The 17,346-nt window shown below is 36.2% G+C and overlaps 1 protein-coding gene across 2 annotated transcripts in view; it reads right to left on the minus strand.

The window, feature by feature from the left end:
* Nucleotides 1–908: 908 nt before the first annotated feature.
* Nucleotides 909–17,346, minus strand: part of plppr1 (phospholipid phosphatase related 1) — a 61,537-nt gene continuing 45,099 nt past the window's right edge. For both annotated transcript variants that reach the window (XM_084399907.1, XM_084399908.1), the window contains exons 4-8: nt 12,969–13,101; nt 4,991–5,241; nt 3,488–3,664; nt 2,510–2,641; nt 909–1,317 (exon numbers count right to left, since the gene is read on the minus strand). In XM_084399907.1, the coding sequence (XP_084256033.1) occupies nt 1,285–1,317; nt 2,510–2,641; nt 3,488–3,664; nt 4,991–5,241; nt 12,969–13,101 (726 nt within the window). In that variant the 3' untranslated portion in view covers nt 909–1,284. The remainder of the gene's footprint in view (nt 1,318–2,509; nt 2,642–3,487; nt 3,665–4,990; nt 5,242–12,968; nt 13,102–17,346) is intronic.

Genomic DNA, 17,346 nt, shown 5'->3' on the forward strand with positions numbered 1-17,346 from the left:
ACCTGCTCATACGAGATATTTATTTTAACATATCCGTCTTTGTATAATTATTTTATTTATTGAGTCTTGATGTCCTTGGTGAGATTAGCATGTAACCATGAGCACAGCGATCAAGCCCTCAGATTCATCCGCGCAGGAGCTGAACTACTCACGTAATGACCAAAACAATGTTCCTCGCAAGAAACTTGTAGTTTTATGCTTCAACCACTAGATGGCCAAAATTATTGTACCTGTAGCTGATCTGCAAAACAAGTACAGTATATGTATATCAGTTCATATTTTATGCTTTTTTTTTTGTCTTCTTGAGATGTATGCATTTACTAGAAAACAATGCATCATTCTTGAGGAATGTTGTGCTTTGTAACTTTGCAGACATCATGCTCAAACAGCAGCAGAAGTATAAAAAATAGAAAAAAATTGTTAAAAAAAATAAAAGCATAATAGGACACCTTTAAACACCACTTGGCTGAAAAAAAGTGTTTTTAACTAAAGTGGTAGTAGTAAGATTAAAAGCATTCTTGTCATCACAAAATTATGGCACATTAACATTCTTGAAAATGAAGCCAACTCGAGTTATTGGACTCAGCTACAGACTATTTATTTGACAGACTACTCAGGAAAATATATTTAGCATTTCAAATGAAATGCCAACTTTAAAGAAAAAACAAAACACAAGTCGAGAATAACAGGTTATTCAAACAGTGTTGTGTATTACATGCTGAGTACATGGCCATTCGAAGATGCCCGAGGAGAATCCGATACAACGACGTGTAACAATTCAACATGTTTTCTTTCAAACTCACACCAAAAAAAATAGGTATACCAAAAACATTCCTGGAAAATCAGCAGGCAAAGTCGATCAAAATGCTTTATACAGATAACAAAAAGAATACAAAATGATCTTTGTCCAAAAATGTACAGGAAAAAAATCTAAATAAAATCATTCTTTGTACAAATACCACATAACAACATCGATATTTGAATTACATTATATATATAGACTGTATATATTTACTTTGTGATGTAAAACATGACAAAGAAGGCAGAAATCTGGACATGAATTGAGCAGTGTTGACATTATGAGGGAAAGCTACAGCACTCTCTTATACAAAATGTACAAAACAGCTGCTTCTAGGTACAACTAGTTACAACATAATACTGTCTTTTTTCTTTCTATCTTTCTTTCTTTTCTTTTTTTTTTTTACAGTATGCCACAGTACAAAAAACTTTTTGTGCCTAGAAGTGTTGAGGTGAAGCGAAAGTGACTCTGTGCTGCCCCCTTAGTCATGTGACTTCAGTCATGGACGCCGAATGGTTCTGAAAGACAAACAAAATTGGATTCAGAGTCGTGCTGTGCCGCTGCAGACGGTAATACACATTTGGCTTGTCACTTAAATTCTTATTACCCATCAGGCGCATTTAACTGAAACACCAGAGAGACAGAGCAAAACGTGTAATTTCTCAATGCCAATTCCTTCAATTATTGTACTTGTCCAGATCGTGACTGAACACATGATTTTCCTTGTTTCCCAAACACAGTGACTTGCATAGCCAGCTCTAACGTGCTCTGGGGTGTTAAGCGGGAGTCCAAAGCAAAGGAGGATTACTCTGACCCACATCTGTTGCTCAGGCGCTCCAGGTTTTTCACTGGCTGGTTGTCAATAGAATCGTCTGACAAGACATTCCCTGCTGAAAACAGTGTCGGAACGAAGCAGCATGGGAACTCCCTGCTGTATAATGTGACAAAATGCATCTTTTTGGAGTATAAATGGACAAACTGCAAAATCAAAGCTATTTTGGGTTTTTATTTAGGAGCCAAATAATGGAACTACTGCAGGGGGGGCCGGGTTTACAAAACGCAAGGCAAATTCCAGCCAGATTGAAACTTATGTTGGGAATACTGCTGAAGGTGAATACTGGGAATACATATTTCATGATTACAAATTTACAAAATTAATTTTTGAAAATTTACAAATAACTAATTATTGTGTAATATCCTGACGCTATCAGATTCCTCTCAATTTATACATCATTATTTAGTCTCGGAAACCAATTATATTATAGTTAACTTAAACTAAAACCAAACTAACTGAAAAAAAAAAAAAATAATGTTTATATATAAATAGATTAATATTAATAATAATAATAAAAAAAAAATATCTAACTTGTTCATTAAATATACACGCTAAATAAGTTATGTTAGCATGTGCTATGATAGCTGTTGATTTGAACTGAAATAGATACAGTTAACTGGTTCCAGGGCTACAACTCTGGTAGTTGAAACGACTTAATAATTTGTAGCATAAACACAGATTTTTAAGTTGATTTCTCAAAAAAAATTAAGTTCCTCTAACTCAATGTAGCTTGTTGGTTGAACATAAATTCACTCAAAGTTGTCATAACTCAAAAACATTGATGCAAACTGTTGCGTAATTTTTTTTTGTTGAGCCAACACATTATTTTTAGAGTGTGTGTAAAATAGCAAGAGCTGATTGTGCTGAGCTGAGACCTGTGCGCTGAGAGTCTCCAGAGGGCTTTCCACACGAGGGAATGTCATCAAGGGAAGACCGCGGTAATCCTCCTGCTTCTGTTTGGTAGGAGTGGAGAGGGTCCCTTTGAAGTTGTTCACTACACAGATTCCCTACAATGAGAAAGGAACTTTTTGAAGATTGGGATGGTAATCATGCCGACTATATTTCTCAATATAAATAAAATATATATATATAAAAAAATATTGATCCAAAAAAAATTTATTTGTGGAAATAAATAATAAAGTGGAACCTAAGGATTTTGAAAACTACAGTGGAAGGGAAGATTTTCAGTAATACTTCAGTCAAAAAATATGGCGAACAGAAAAGATAAGTTAGCATTGGTCGGTAATGTGGTGGAGCTTAACAATTATTATTAATAATACTAAATGTACAATAACGTTCAAAAAACGTGGAGTTGTAAGATATTTTAATGTCTATGAAAGAAGCTGCATTATTGCACTGTTTCCAAAATACAGTAAAATCTGTAATATTGAGAATCATGTGACAGCTATTACGGTCTTCAGTGTCACATGATCCTCAAGAAATCATTCTAATATGATGATTTGCTGCTTAAAAAAAAAAAAAACATGTCTGATTATTATTATTAGTTGAAAACAGTTGTGCTGCTTCTTATACAGTATGTATTCAGGATTCTTTGATGAACAAAAAGTTTAAAAGGAAATGTTCAAAAAATGTTCATCCAAATACTTGCATATCAAAATATTTTATCATGAAAATAAGCATCATGACAACCAAAATAATATATTTTTTCCCAATTAGCAGATTTTATGATGCATCATGTTATTTACTAAAGATATCACTTTCATATACAAGTAAACTGCTAGAGAGCACAATATTGTATTTTGTATATCAATACAGGGGAGAATTAAAAAATAAATATATATTTAAAAATGAGAAAATATAGATTTTTAATGACAGCAAACTATGAAACCCACCAGAAAAAGAGCTACGGAGCTTCCTAATATGAAGCCAGCAATAACGTCAGAGCAGTGATTGCGGTATTCTGATACCCGGTTCAGGCCGCTGAGGAAAGCAGCGCACATGATTCCCAGACAAAGCACAGGCTTGGCCAAACGACTGCTTTTCGTCTTGATGGTGCTTGTGATGTACATCTGAAACAGGGAACACACACACACACACACACACACACACACACACACACACACACACACACGCACGCACGCACACTCGTTAAGGAGCCGGTTAATTCACTGGATTTGTTGTGCAGCAGCAGGTGACTGTGAGGAGATTCAGCTTAAATAAACACACAGCGCTTGCTCCACCTCAGGGAAATTATGGCCAATTATAAGGAACAGAATCTGAGTAAATAACCTCTTATACCCATGAAAGAGAGATAAAGAAAAAAAACACAAACCCTGGCTATTCAACATCACTAATCAAACAATGAAACGCATTAAAGGCAGGAATCAGTGAGAGAGTGAGAAATAAAATAAATTGACAAAATGTGTAGTTACACTAATTGCCTTTGTAAGATAATGTAGGTGATATCTTAGTAAATACATATGTAAATGTTTTATTTTTTTTTTCAATAAAAATCAATCATTTACTTAAGTATTTTAGGTATTTTACATTTGTACTTTGTTGTTTTTGTATTGCATTTGCATTTTATTTACTTAAATAATTGTTAGACACGTGAAAAACATCAAGCACCATACTACATTTGTATCTTCTATTATTTTTTACTTCTAATTTGTTCCTTTGTTCTTTATTTTTAATGACCTTACATAATTGAGAAATATTTGAAGGATGCATGCCATTGTTTAATTTATTTTGATAACATTTATACAATAATGTGAGTATTAATAGTTTATTTACATATTAGTTTATATATATATACACACATTTTTATTGAGAATTTCTCTATTATAGATATAAACTTTGCATAAGAATAAACAGTCACACATTATATATAAGGCATCTTTACTACTATGGACTTTTTTAATAAAATAATTAAGTTCAATGTACTTATTGTGTTTATGCTGTGCTGTTAGATGTAATCACAGAAATCAATTACAGCTGTAATTACATTCAAATAATATTAAATATAAGTACAATGTAAATTCATGTATGTACACAATAAGTGCATTGTATCAAATGGTTAGTTTAAATGTCATTACCTAGTATTTAATAAAGTGGGACCTAATAAATTCTTTAGATCTTCATCTTTACATTTAAAATGCAGTGTAGCTCACCTTGTTTTCCCTGTATAAAACATAGTCAAACAATTTAGTGTGTTTCAAGTTTCCAGTGGCAGGCATTTCAAGACTAATCGCTTGCCACTTTATTTCACTGGACATGGTTGTGTAAAGCAAATTTCTTTTCAAAGTTAACAACTCATGAAATATTGGCCAGTTGAAATCAAGTCAACACATAAAAGTCAAATGAAACTCTATTTAGGTTGCACACTAGTGTCTTACAGTAACATAGACGGCAGAGTAGACACTGAGCGAAGCATCTTTGGATGGGAAAGACCTCCTGGCTCTTTCCACGACCACCTGGTTCCCAGTGCAGATGTTTCCATTGGCGATGAACTGGTGGCTGAAGCGACAATCCAACCCAGTGTAATTTGGCTTGCAGACGCTCAGGAAATATGGTGCCAGATTGCCAGTCACGATCTGGCCGGCGTTGACAAAGATGTCGGTGGCGAACAGGCCAAACGCGAAGACACCTGCGGTAAAAAAAACAACACAAAAAAAACAGGCAAAAATATATTCAGCTTGTTACTCCCAATCAAAGCTCTGAAAATATAAGCAAATCAGACAAGGGTTTGGAGGACGCCCATGAATACCAATGCAGTCTTGATGGAACAATGTTATTTTTATCTTCATCCAGAAGTAATTACAAATGCCCACTAGAGCAAAAGCTACATTTGCATACACCATTTGGCACAAACAAAACTACTCTACTAAGCTTAACATCTTATGCATGTAATTATGATGTCCTCTAGTTATGTGAACTCTCTCAGTCTGACTTTTTCCAGATGATTTTGTGACCTTGCAAGGAATAAGGAATCATGTCTGTCTAGATTTTGGTTCTCGTTTCATGTTTTCAATTTATGTTTATCATGTCTTGTCTTTTACTGGGATTCATGTGATTCCCTGTTTCCCTCATGTGATCTTGTCTAGGGTTGGTTATCATTTGAATTTTAACAATTCCAATTCTTATGGATTCCTAATTTTGATTCCAATGAGTAAAAAAACAAAACAAAAAAAACTTAGATACCATTTGAAGTATTTTCATTGTAGCTGAATACCATGAACAAACTTCCACGGCTAAAGAACACTTATACAAGGATCTTTTGCCTATGGTTTTAAAATACCAAAGCAAAAACAACCAGCCTAACTAAATTTCAAGCATTATTAAATACAAGTAAACATCAAAAAAAGAACAAATAAACAAATTAGCAAATCACACATATAAATACAACTGAACAAAGATACGATTGAAATTAACTGTTATTGTATAAACTAAAAGTTTTCCAGGTATTATTCAGGTACAGAAACTGTAATAACATGTAAAATAATACTGAACTTTGTAAATAAAATATATATTACAAATATAGTCACAAAAGTGATTCAGTCAAGAAGAGTGAGTGAATATTCTCTTTGTCTTTTGTTGATTGATTAACGGCAGCAGTAATATTAGGCTGCTGTCACTTTAAGAGCTGCATGGATGCAATATACTGTCACACGCATTTTCTTTGTCAACTGTTTATGTTCACTGTCTTAAGACATAACCGACTGTGTTTACGGGGATATTTTGACATATTTTTGTGTGAATTTGTCCGTTTAAAGACAAAAAGAATACAACTCAGTTCAGTATCGTGCACTATAGAGGGTATGGTTGACGTCACTTTCCCGCCGGAACACACCCCTCAGCCGGACTGAGTGGCAAAAGAGCTGCTGCCTGACTGGATTTAATAGGGGAAACTGTGAAAACGTCAGTAAAACGAACGACGACCAGTTTAAACTAAAGGTTGGACTCGATATAGTGTTCCTTACAGCTTACCAAAGATCCAGTGATCCATGAATATTGACATGCAGCCAGGAATTGTTTTTCCTGACATTTAAATGTGCCTGATTTCGACACCGGGGAAATACATAATGCAAATTTGCCTGTGAACGCTTTATACAAATACAATATAGGTAGGTCTAAATCCAGATGATCACTTATATCTATGTATATCCAGTGTTCGAATTGAGGGGGGGTTGGGGGGGTCCGGGACCCCTCATAAGCATCAAGGGACCCCCCATAAGGCCCAAAAAAATTACCTCGGGGGGTCCCCTGGTTTTTCATTAAAACTAAAATAATAGAAACATAATTTATTAGGTAATATATTTTTTTTTAATCAAAGTATTTCGCTGCCGCTCCTATTAGAAAGTAATTCAAATTAGATTTGCGTCTGAAAAGACGCTCAAATTTATAAACAGATACATTTTATTGATCGTGCCATTTGTATGGCAAAAATTTTTTTTTTTTTTTTTTTTTTTTTTGTAAATGATACACACTGCAAACAAACCCCTTGGGTAGGATTAGGGGTGTGGAGTACGTGGGTATTACACGCCATAAAGTACGTATCATATGCACGCAAAAACTATTTTTGGCGAATAAATGGTACGAGAAATAAATTTCGTGCTATAGATAAGCACTTTCACGAGAGTCTGGCAGAGTGGATCCTCATTTTCACCTCACGATGACAGTAAGATAATATTTCTTTCTTTTATGATTGTTTGGTAATTTACTGATCTGAATAGAATTTCGACATTAACGGTTGTCCGGGACACGTGCGTGTGTTTTTTAAGGGACAAGTGTAAGAGAATTGTAGCCTACTTGCCCAACCGGACAAATGCCCTGATTAAAACAATTTTCAATATCAAAAAAAATAAATAAGAAATAACGTAGGCCTACTCGGTTAGGCTACTAACGTAACCTCAGTTCTCTGAGAGTAGGGAAAGAGTATAGAGAGTACAAATTAGGGAAAGAAATGCCCTTTATAAAGCTAAAAAAATTATTCTGATAAGAGTGTTTTCCAACAGTGATGTAATGACACATTGACAATTTAAGTTTGAAGGGAGTAAAGCCTCTGTTTAGGCTGGAAATGTAATTTTGACAAAAGAAGAACTTTTATTTTAAATAAATCTTAATTTTAAATCAGCCTACAGTGTGATATTTCATCATATTATCATGCTTAACACTGAGAATTTGAATAATTGAAATGTGATGATCAGATGCAGATATCTAAATCAGAGAATATCATAGGTTCGGGAGGTTGGCGGGTGGATTATTTATTTTTAACAGCAGATTCGGGGGACTCAAAGTGCACCAGATTAATGAATTTATCTTTAAAATGTACAAAATTTTCTTCCGGGGGGGCTTGCCCCCGGACCCCCCTAGAGGTACCGAGCTCAATCCACAAAAATACTGTGGGAAACTCAGTAGGCTATATGATGGTCTACGAAAAATACACATTTAATTATCTTATTAAAATACATGATCGGGATTTTAGCACCCAGGAAAAAAACGGATTATTACATAGATTTTGGGTGGAGAAAAGTCTTTGTTCATCAATTATGCACAGAGTTAATGCTCAACTGCAAAAACATGTTCTGAAACACTAAAAGTTCAGTAAATGAAATTAAAGTATTATATGAAATAAATAAATGAAAATATGTATATTATTACGTTTTTTTTTTTTTTTTTTTGTGGGGACCCCCCAAGAGCTTTGACACAATTCGAACACTGTGTATATCATCATATCGCCCAGCCCTAAAACTTGTAGTTTGTTGTCAGTGTTTATTTAAAAACATCCAATTATGCATAATATCCGAAAATAAATATTTAATTGATGAGTTGTCAATACAATATATAACTATACAATTTATAGGGTATGATTTTACCCTTAAATTCAGCAAATTGACAACATGATAACTACAAGTCCACCTTTCGCTGCCTAGAGTCCAGTTGTTTCTGTGAATTGCAGCGATCCATTTGCTTCCGCAGTCTGTAAAAATATACCTCAGATTTCTTGTCAAATCTAGTTGTACAGTCAGTCGCAAACCTCTTCCCGGTTTAGATGTTCTGTGGGTTTTTCGCGGCATTCACGCTGAAAACAAATGTTGCAGCTCAGGCTTTTTTCCACTCAGTGGGCGTAACCGCAGTCACTCTGGCCGAAGGTGATATCCTCTGTGTGTGTGTGTGTGTGTGTGTGTGTGTGTGTGTGTGTGTGTGTGTGTGTGTGTGTGTGTGTGTGTGTGTGTGTACACGCTACAGGGTTCCAGCCACTGGGCTATAATAATATTCATAGATCTACTATGTGACATGGTTGTGTATGACTTGGCAATATAGTGGACAGCCTATACACTGGTGAAAATCAGGCCGACTGCCTCACACAATGCGAGTCACGACCATACAAGCATCAACGATTTCCACACAATTTCTCCCGACAGACAAAAAAAATTGTCCGTGTACGCCCAGCTTAAGTCAAGTGAAGTCAAGTCAAGCCTGTCAAGTCTGTGTTTGTTTTGAATTTGTTTTCATTCAATTAAAGGGATAGTTTACCCAAATATGAAAATTACCCCTGACGAATACAATCGGAGTTATATTAAAATCTGTCCTGTCTCTTCCAAGCTTTATAATGGCAGTGAATGGCCATTTATTTTTGTTGTGTTTTCACCTTAGGCCTTTATTAACCGGAAACGGCCATTCACTGCCATTATAAAGTTTGGAAGAGCCAGGACATTTTTTTTTTAATATAACTCCGATTGTATTGGTCTGAAAGAAGAAAGTCATATACACCTAGGATGGCTTGAGGGGTGAACTATCTCTTTAACTGCACTTGGGTTTGTTAAACTCACCGACAGTGGACTTTACCTTGGCACTTGTTTCACTGTAAAATTGTGTGTCTTGGAGTGAACTAGATTACAATACATGGTGCCTCTTAAAGTATGAAGGGTTCCTATATGACCAAAAAGTTGAGCTACTGAAAACAAGACCACCGCTGGAGTGAAAAAAGAAGAAAAGAGTGCTGGGTTTCTGTCCAGCCACAATTGCTCAATATTGTAAAAAGGCTGCAATACGATGGTCCATATCACTGCAATCCCAAGCCTCAGAGGACACCATTACCAGAATATCCACTACATTATGCATCACATGCATTAAATCAAGTGCTCCCCATGCTTTTACTTTCATTTTACATCTAGCACTTGGTTGGGAACATGGAAATGTGTACTAAAATAAATATGACTGCATAAAAGAAATATACCGTGCGTGGAAGTTTTCATAGAACGTTTTGTTGATTGTGTCTCTCATTATGTCTGTAGAAAACATTTCAAATTGATGTGTTTTGGAGGTGGTGTTGTTCCCAGTCAATAAAACAGCCACAGCTCTGCGGTTTTACTTTAAAATCTCCAGGTAAATCATACCGCCTAACAAAGTCAAAGATTTATTGGATGTGTCTTGCACTTTTACTTCTGAGAGCTCACTAAAGTATTACTAGTGGTGTTTGCTTAGGGTTTTTTTGTATCATAAGCCAAGTTGACGAATCAGCCATTAAGAAATAATCTGCATTGGCCAAAATGACAAAAACATATCCTGTGACAGCTATAATGCAATGCACAAATAAGCGCACAACCACTCTCCAATGCATTGAAAATGTAGAACTTTTTAGGCTTATTCTGTGGCATTTTTATAAGCTGTAAAGACCGGTTACTCTCACAGTGTGGATGAATCGTGTTTGTGTCGAACACTCAGGATCTACTGAAGAGAATTTGTGTGATGCAGAAACTTACAAAGCAAAAACAAATTGTTGCTCCATTCATGCATCTCTTACTTACTGTATGCGATCTCACTGTTCTGTATGCAATCTCAAGCGTCTGTCAAAGGAAATCAACGCGTGTTGTCATGAATAATTAAGCGAGGCATCTTCTCATAAGATAAGCACAAGCAGTCTCATTATTAATTATGAGACACAATGTTGAGTCTAGCGGTGTCACAATATTGGAATTTCCAACTTTGATCAGATATCTTGAAAAACATTGATGTTTGATACCATACTATACTGCCATACAGATATTTTTATTATTATCTCATAATTATAGAGCTTACACATAGCACAGGGAGGTTTTATTTGAAATTATGAACTGAATTTACAGAAAAAAAGACAAGTAAAAAGTTAGTAATACAATAAGAACAAATTGCAAATGATAGCACAAATAAATACAATAGAATAAAGATAAATGTAAAACAGTTTTTCAGGTAGGTCTAACTGTAGTATTCAGGTAAGAAATACTATTAAAGTAATAAAATGTAAAATAACACTAGATAGTCTTCATTGTAAATTTAAATACAGATTAATGTTTCCAGTTAAAGCTACAAAAGTAATTCAGTCAAGAGCAACGAGTGATTTGCTCTTTTGCAGCAGATTTATTAGGCTGCTGTCACTTTAAGAGCTTATGCATGGATCCAATATACCGTTACACAACAAGCGTTATTTTTCTCAGCTATTTAAGTTCCAAAACTGACTGTGTTTAACTGAATACTCGCCAAGACGGTCATACACACAGAATTTTGTGTGTATTTTACCATTTAAAGGGATAGTTCACTTTGAAATTAATTTTTGATATGTTTTAGCTTACCTCAAGGGCATCCAAGATGTAGGTGTCTTTGTTTCCGCAGTAGTTTCAATTTTGATATTTTTAGGTCAAACCGTTCTTGTCTGTCAGTCATATAATGCAGGTCGATGGTCACTGTCTCAAAACACAAGCACAGAGTCCAAATTAAAACAATTCCCCATCGTCCAAATGAAACAATTCCCCATCATAAGTACACACTGATGGCCTAAGACACGAAACGAGCGGTTTGTGTGAGAAAACGAACAGTATTTATATCGTTGTTATCTCTTGAAAACAGCACACGTCCAAATGATCTGACGGCGCGGGCGGGTATAGATATAAACATAGATGTCGCCTTGGCTACTGCAGTTCATTGGAACGAAACCGTAGCCAAGCGACATCTAGTGTATATATCTATACCCGCCCGCTGGCGGGTATAGATGTATACACTAGATGTCGCCTTCGCTACTGCAGTTCATTGGAACGAAACCGTAGCCAAGGCGACGTCTATGTATATATCTATACCCGCCCGCGCCGTCAGATCATTTGGACGTGTGCTGTGTTCAAGAGATAACAACGATATAAATACTGTTCGTTTTCTCACACAAACCGCTCGTTTCGTGTCTTAGGCCATCAATGTGTACTTATGATGGGGAATTGTTTCATTTGGACGATGGGGAATTGTTTTAATTTGGACTCTGTGCTTGTGTTTTGAGCCAGTGACCATAGACCTGCATTATATGACTGACAGACAAGAACGGTTTGACCTAAAAATATCAAAATTGAAACTACTGCGGAAACAAAGACACCTACATCTTGGATGCCCTTGAGGTAAGCTAAAACATATCAAAAATTAATTTCAAAGTGAACTATCCCTTTAAGCGCAGTAAGCCACTCAATTTGAGAGGCAGTTTCAGTGGTGAGTGCGAAACCTGTGGTAATGCAAGGTATGTGTCAATTCACTGTCAGAGAGAGAGAGCGAGACAGAGCAGCTGGTCTTGGTGTATCGATACTGCAGAAAAGGAGTATTGTAACCATTATAGATATTTCAGTAACGATACATATCGAAATATTTACATTTTTGACAACACTAGTTGAGTCATCGATCCTGTGATGTTGACATGAAGACAAATTTGAACCTAGAAGATGAAAATAACGCAAAAAAGCTTAAAATTTACTAGTTTTCTCTCATACTATTAAAACTAAAAGGAAGGTATGATGTTCAACACACATAACTGTAAAAATTACGGAAAAAATAAGTTTAGGGTTTCATCACCCTTTCAAATTTGTAATCATAAATATGTTTACACAGTGTTCCCAAAGTATATTTTAAATTAAATTTATTTAACAGCATATGTTTACTAAGTACTATCAATACCAATAACATATTTTTATTCAAATGTTAAGAATAAAATTACTTTGTTAAGAATAGAAATTATAGCCATTCAACAACATATTTGAATAATTTTTAACATTCAATAAGCAAACTGCAGACTAATGTTTTTGTTTATCATTAACTTGTTTATCATTTATAATACATGATCAATATATATATTTTGTTTAAATGTCAAGAAATTTACAGCAATCATCCCTTAAACCCATTATAATAAACGTTGCATTTTGTTTTGCCTTTATTTATGAGAAATCACTGTCATTGCATTAGCAGAAATCCCAACTATGCATTATCTCACCATGGTGCCATCAGTTGTGACAACTGGAAAATCCATACTGGACCCAAACAGTACTGAGCTGAAATGTTTAACACTAATGAAAACAGAAGACTCACCAATGAACCGAATGATTCTGCGGATGAGAGGGTTTAGGTAGCAGCACTCTCCAGTCACAATGGTTTTCTCCTGGGCTATTAGGGCTTCTCTAGTGGACTTCATGATATACATGGAGATCTCCCCAACAAATATCTACAGACAGAAAAAAATAAAATAGGTTTAAGCAATTAATGCATAATGCGAGATTCATGTCGATTATATTTTTGGGGGATTTTGCTCATTACTTGAATTGGAGGAACTATATTCTGTCTTGCACACTTTGGTGTAAATGGTCACTTCCCCAGTGTTGGGCTGAACAGTTCCCAGAACGGTAAGGAACGGTTCCAGATTTTTCCACTTGAGCTTGATTAAGCTGGGCACGATTACAAACCATTCCTGGTCCAGAAACCTCATCACGGTTGGCTCACCATGCTGAACTGTGCTGTTCGAATGCGTGTAGTGACGCATGGGATCTGTGTTGTACTTTTACTTCTGAGAGCTCACTAAAGAATTACTAGTCGTGTTTGCTTAGATTTTTATTCTATATAATGTATAATTAGTATTAACAGGCCAAGTCGATTAATCAGCCAATAAGAAATAATCTGCATTGGCTTAAGTGTCAAAATAGGTTTGTCAGTGGATGAGTACACGCACTAAAGTAGAGTACACGCAGTTTGAACGTGTGTAGTGATGTCACATCGCCACTCCGGATTAGTCACTTGTCTGATGCCTGGCTGCCAGTTTCTCTGTAGCTGGCCAAGCTCGCTATTTCAGCAAAGTAAACAAGTTTAAAACGGAAATATCTGATCATCCTCATACCATCTGTAAACTTTTTCATTACAAAGGGAACGACTGGCACATTTGTATTACATTCCAGAGAGCTCTGTTATCAGCTCCACAGTGGAAAATCAAACCATATCCGCATCGGCCAAGTTAAGCAAACAAGAATGGTTTGGCCTGACAGTGAAAAAGCAGCTATTGACATCAATGTTTCAAAATTTCAATCTAAAGTTTCTGCTAATGTACTTTTAAAGGGGTCATGAATTGAGAAATTGTATTTCCCTTGATCGTTTGGCATGTAGGAGGTCATTGTACAATAGAAACATCCTCTAAGTTTCAAAACTCAAAACTTCCTCAGTCCAAAAACAGCTTTTATTGAAACCAAGCTTCGAAGACAACTAGTTTCAGATTTTGTCACATTATGACATAATAGTCCAACGAAAAACCACCTCTGGGGAATCAGATCAATCAGACCTACATCATCACATCTTTGGCCCCACCCACTGACACGTTAGTGAGATGAGAGAAGAAGAGATACAGGATCACTGGACAAAAATGTCATTACCTTCCAAATGATCCTAATTCTTGGGAAGTGCTTATTTATGTGAACGTCTCAGTACTAGCATTATTTGTTTGTTTGGTACATTTCACTGTGGATTGTATGGTAAATCAGTCGCAATTTTGGCGCAGGCTTTGCGAACAGACTTGCACAGTAAAGATATGGACCTGACAGTAATGCCACAACATGTATGTGGCAAGCAGGGCGAGGCCGAGAGCCTTGGGAACAGAGCGAGGCCGGTGGCGCGAGTGCTAATGAGTGTCTCCTGCGTGCCACATGGCCTTAAGTCTCATGGAAGGAGATCCGGAAGGATAAAAGGAGGAGTGATGACAGTGCAATACGAGAGAGGACCAGGCCTGGCCTTTATGTTGGTGTTTATATGAGGCAGTATACAGCACATGTATAAATGTGGGCAGTCACATCGTGATATCATAACCGTGATGATTTCTTGGAAGTTTCAAGGTAATGTTCTGGGACATTGGGAATGTTAGAAAGACATATTTAGAAATTATTTGTTGAAAGAGTTTGTACTAAAAGTTTCTCCATCTCCATTTTACGAGCAAAATCAGGTTTTAGAAGTCCTTTGTGCCGTGAAATTGAGTGAACCTCTAATGATCAGTTCACTTCGCCCTTGTATTATTTTTATTAAGCCAGCTGTGACTAAACATGGTGTTTCGCACTAATGGTAATAATAATGACGATGTACAAACCAAATTCATACTTTGTCACCTGGCACAGATTTCATTTGATGAAAAGTAGCAATATTCAAGGCATAAACATAAAAAATTATGAACACATTTAAGAAATATTTCACCAAAAAATGAATATTGTCATAATTTATTCACCCTCACGTTGTTCCAAACCCGTATGCTGTTCTTTTATTTGTGGCACACAATAGTAGCATTTCAAAGAATCTTTACACAGCTCTTTTTTTCTCTCCATACTTTCCTCAAATCTCTAAAATCTCGACCTTAATTATGCATCATCAAAATAGCAGATTGTGTTGGCTACAACAAAGTACATCATTCAGAACCAAATGCCTGTAATGAATGGACTTAATCCAAATGCTCTAGACATCATAAAACCTTCCCCCTCTCCTCTGTTTTCATCGGCCCTCAGACCAGTTCTCTTCAAAGGCCGTTATCACCTCTGCTCTCCTGAATGATCTCAGCAAGAGACTGTGTCTGCAACCCTCAAAGACAGCACAGCAGACCAGACGGCACGAGCCATTTGGTCAAAGACTATAGAGATAAACTTCCAATACACAAGGAAATTTACTCCATTCTAACCCACAAACTTTCCAAAATGTTAATAGCATTTCTCCTGTGTTTTATGCATGTCCCTATGTTTTATTAGCCTAGTTATGATTCTTTAGTTATGTTTAGAGTAACTTCAAATGTTGATATCCAAAGATGATTTATCACTGCTTTAACGTCTTCAACAATATGTTATGATAAATTGCATCATGATATTTTAACCATGCTTTTGTGTAAAGACTGCACAAATTCTCCATGCCAGCATGAACATGCAAACGGGGATAAGATGGAACAAAGACTTTCTCCCGGTCATCTTTGGTTGGTCACCTCACCAAATGAGTGTGAACTGATAGGACCTTTAACCCTTTCACACGTAAGTTTAAAATATTCTGACTGACCCTCCAGCGTGAGTTTTTCAAGGCGACCGTTATTTAGAATGTGTCGCTTTATGGTTTCCATCGTGACGCGTCATTGCTTGTCACGTGACACACCGCAGCAGCAACAGGGCTGAATGAATGATGATCTGCTTTTATGTCATTTTTCCTTTTTTATTCAAAATATTCACAAATTTGTTAGATATGGCCTGAAATTTCTGATATTCCAATTGTCAAATATATGCAAGTGGAAGTGTTTTGTTGTTTAAACACCTTTATAACGATCGCGTTAGTTGAGCTGTATGCGCGATGGGCCCCGCCATCTTAGTTTGTGCCGCAGACGCAGTTCAGAGAATCGGATCTGTTGGATTTACAACACGTGAATTCATCCACTTCTCCCGAAATACATAAAAGTAAGTGGCTGGTGAACTGGGAGAAGAATAGAGTAAACTTTAAAGTTACTTACACAATGTGTATCTGATATGAATAAAACGTGTCTAATTATAATGGAAAGGATTATTATTGCCTCTTCCATAGACATCAGTGTGTATTTTACAAACTCTAAATGTATTGTTTTTTTAGTACTTATATGTCTGAAACCTAAAATAAACATTATGTGGTTGAAAACACTGAAAAATTGTGATATATGACAGCTCTGGGTGCTGGCTCAGCGCCAGCCAACGCGCGAAAGCACATTTGAATTTAGCAGTTGATCACGTGATGCACTGACCGTTCTAATCACACCGGTGTGATCGTACACTCCAGGGACCAGCCTAGACTGATCACACCGGTGTGATCGTACGTGCGAAAGGGTTAAGAGTGTCTGATTAGTTCAGATCTTCGCTCAATCTCTTTGAGACAACATTCTCCTGTCTTCTTCCGGCAACTTCATCTTCAAGTTAACTTCTTTGGATTCAACGTGGGACCAAGTTAATTTCTTTGGATTCAACATGGACCACCCCAAGAACCCAAACGAACACTTCAGCGCACTCCTGGTGAAATCATCAAGAATGACTATCGTCGATAAACGATATTATCGTCTATCGGCACAACCCTAATTAAAACGCATTACCATTCTGATACATCACCTTGTATACAAGCCTGTATAATTAACTCTTCCTCTTCTTCTGAATCAGTTTCTGGTTCAAACATACATGGCTGAATTAAACCAATAGTTCCACTTGCCATATGCAGCATTTACCCAAAGACTATAGATATAGAAAGGGACTTTGGTTTAGCTCAGTAGAGTTGACTGAGTGGATCTCTAAGCTAGTGTGAGGGAGTGGAGGCGGGGCTAATTTGAATATTCATGGTTCCACGTTTACTAAATGAGGCAATGGTGTAGTTACATTAAAGCTATTTTAACTTAAGGCATGAATAAATAAATAAATCACAGAAAAAAAAAAAAAAAACTTTTAAATATGCCATT

This window comes from Rutilus rutilus (genome assembly GCF_951802725.1).
Source record: "Rutilus rutilus genome assembly, chromosome: 25".
In the NCBI taxonomy this organism is placed as follows: Eukaryota; Metazoa; Chordata; class Actinopteri; order Cypriniformes; family Leuciscidae; genus Rutilus; species Rutilus rutilus.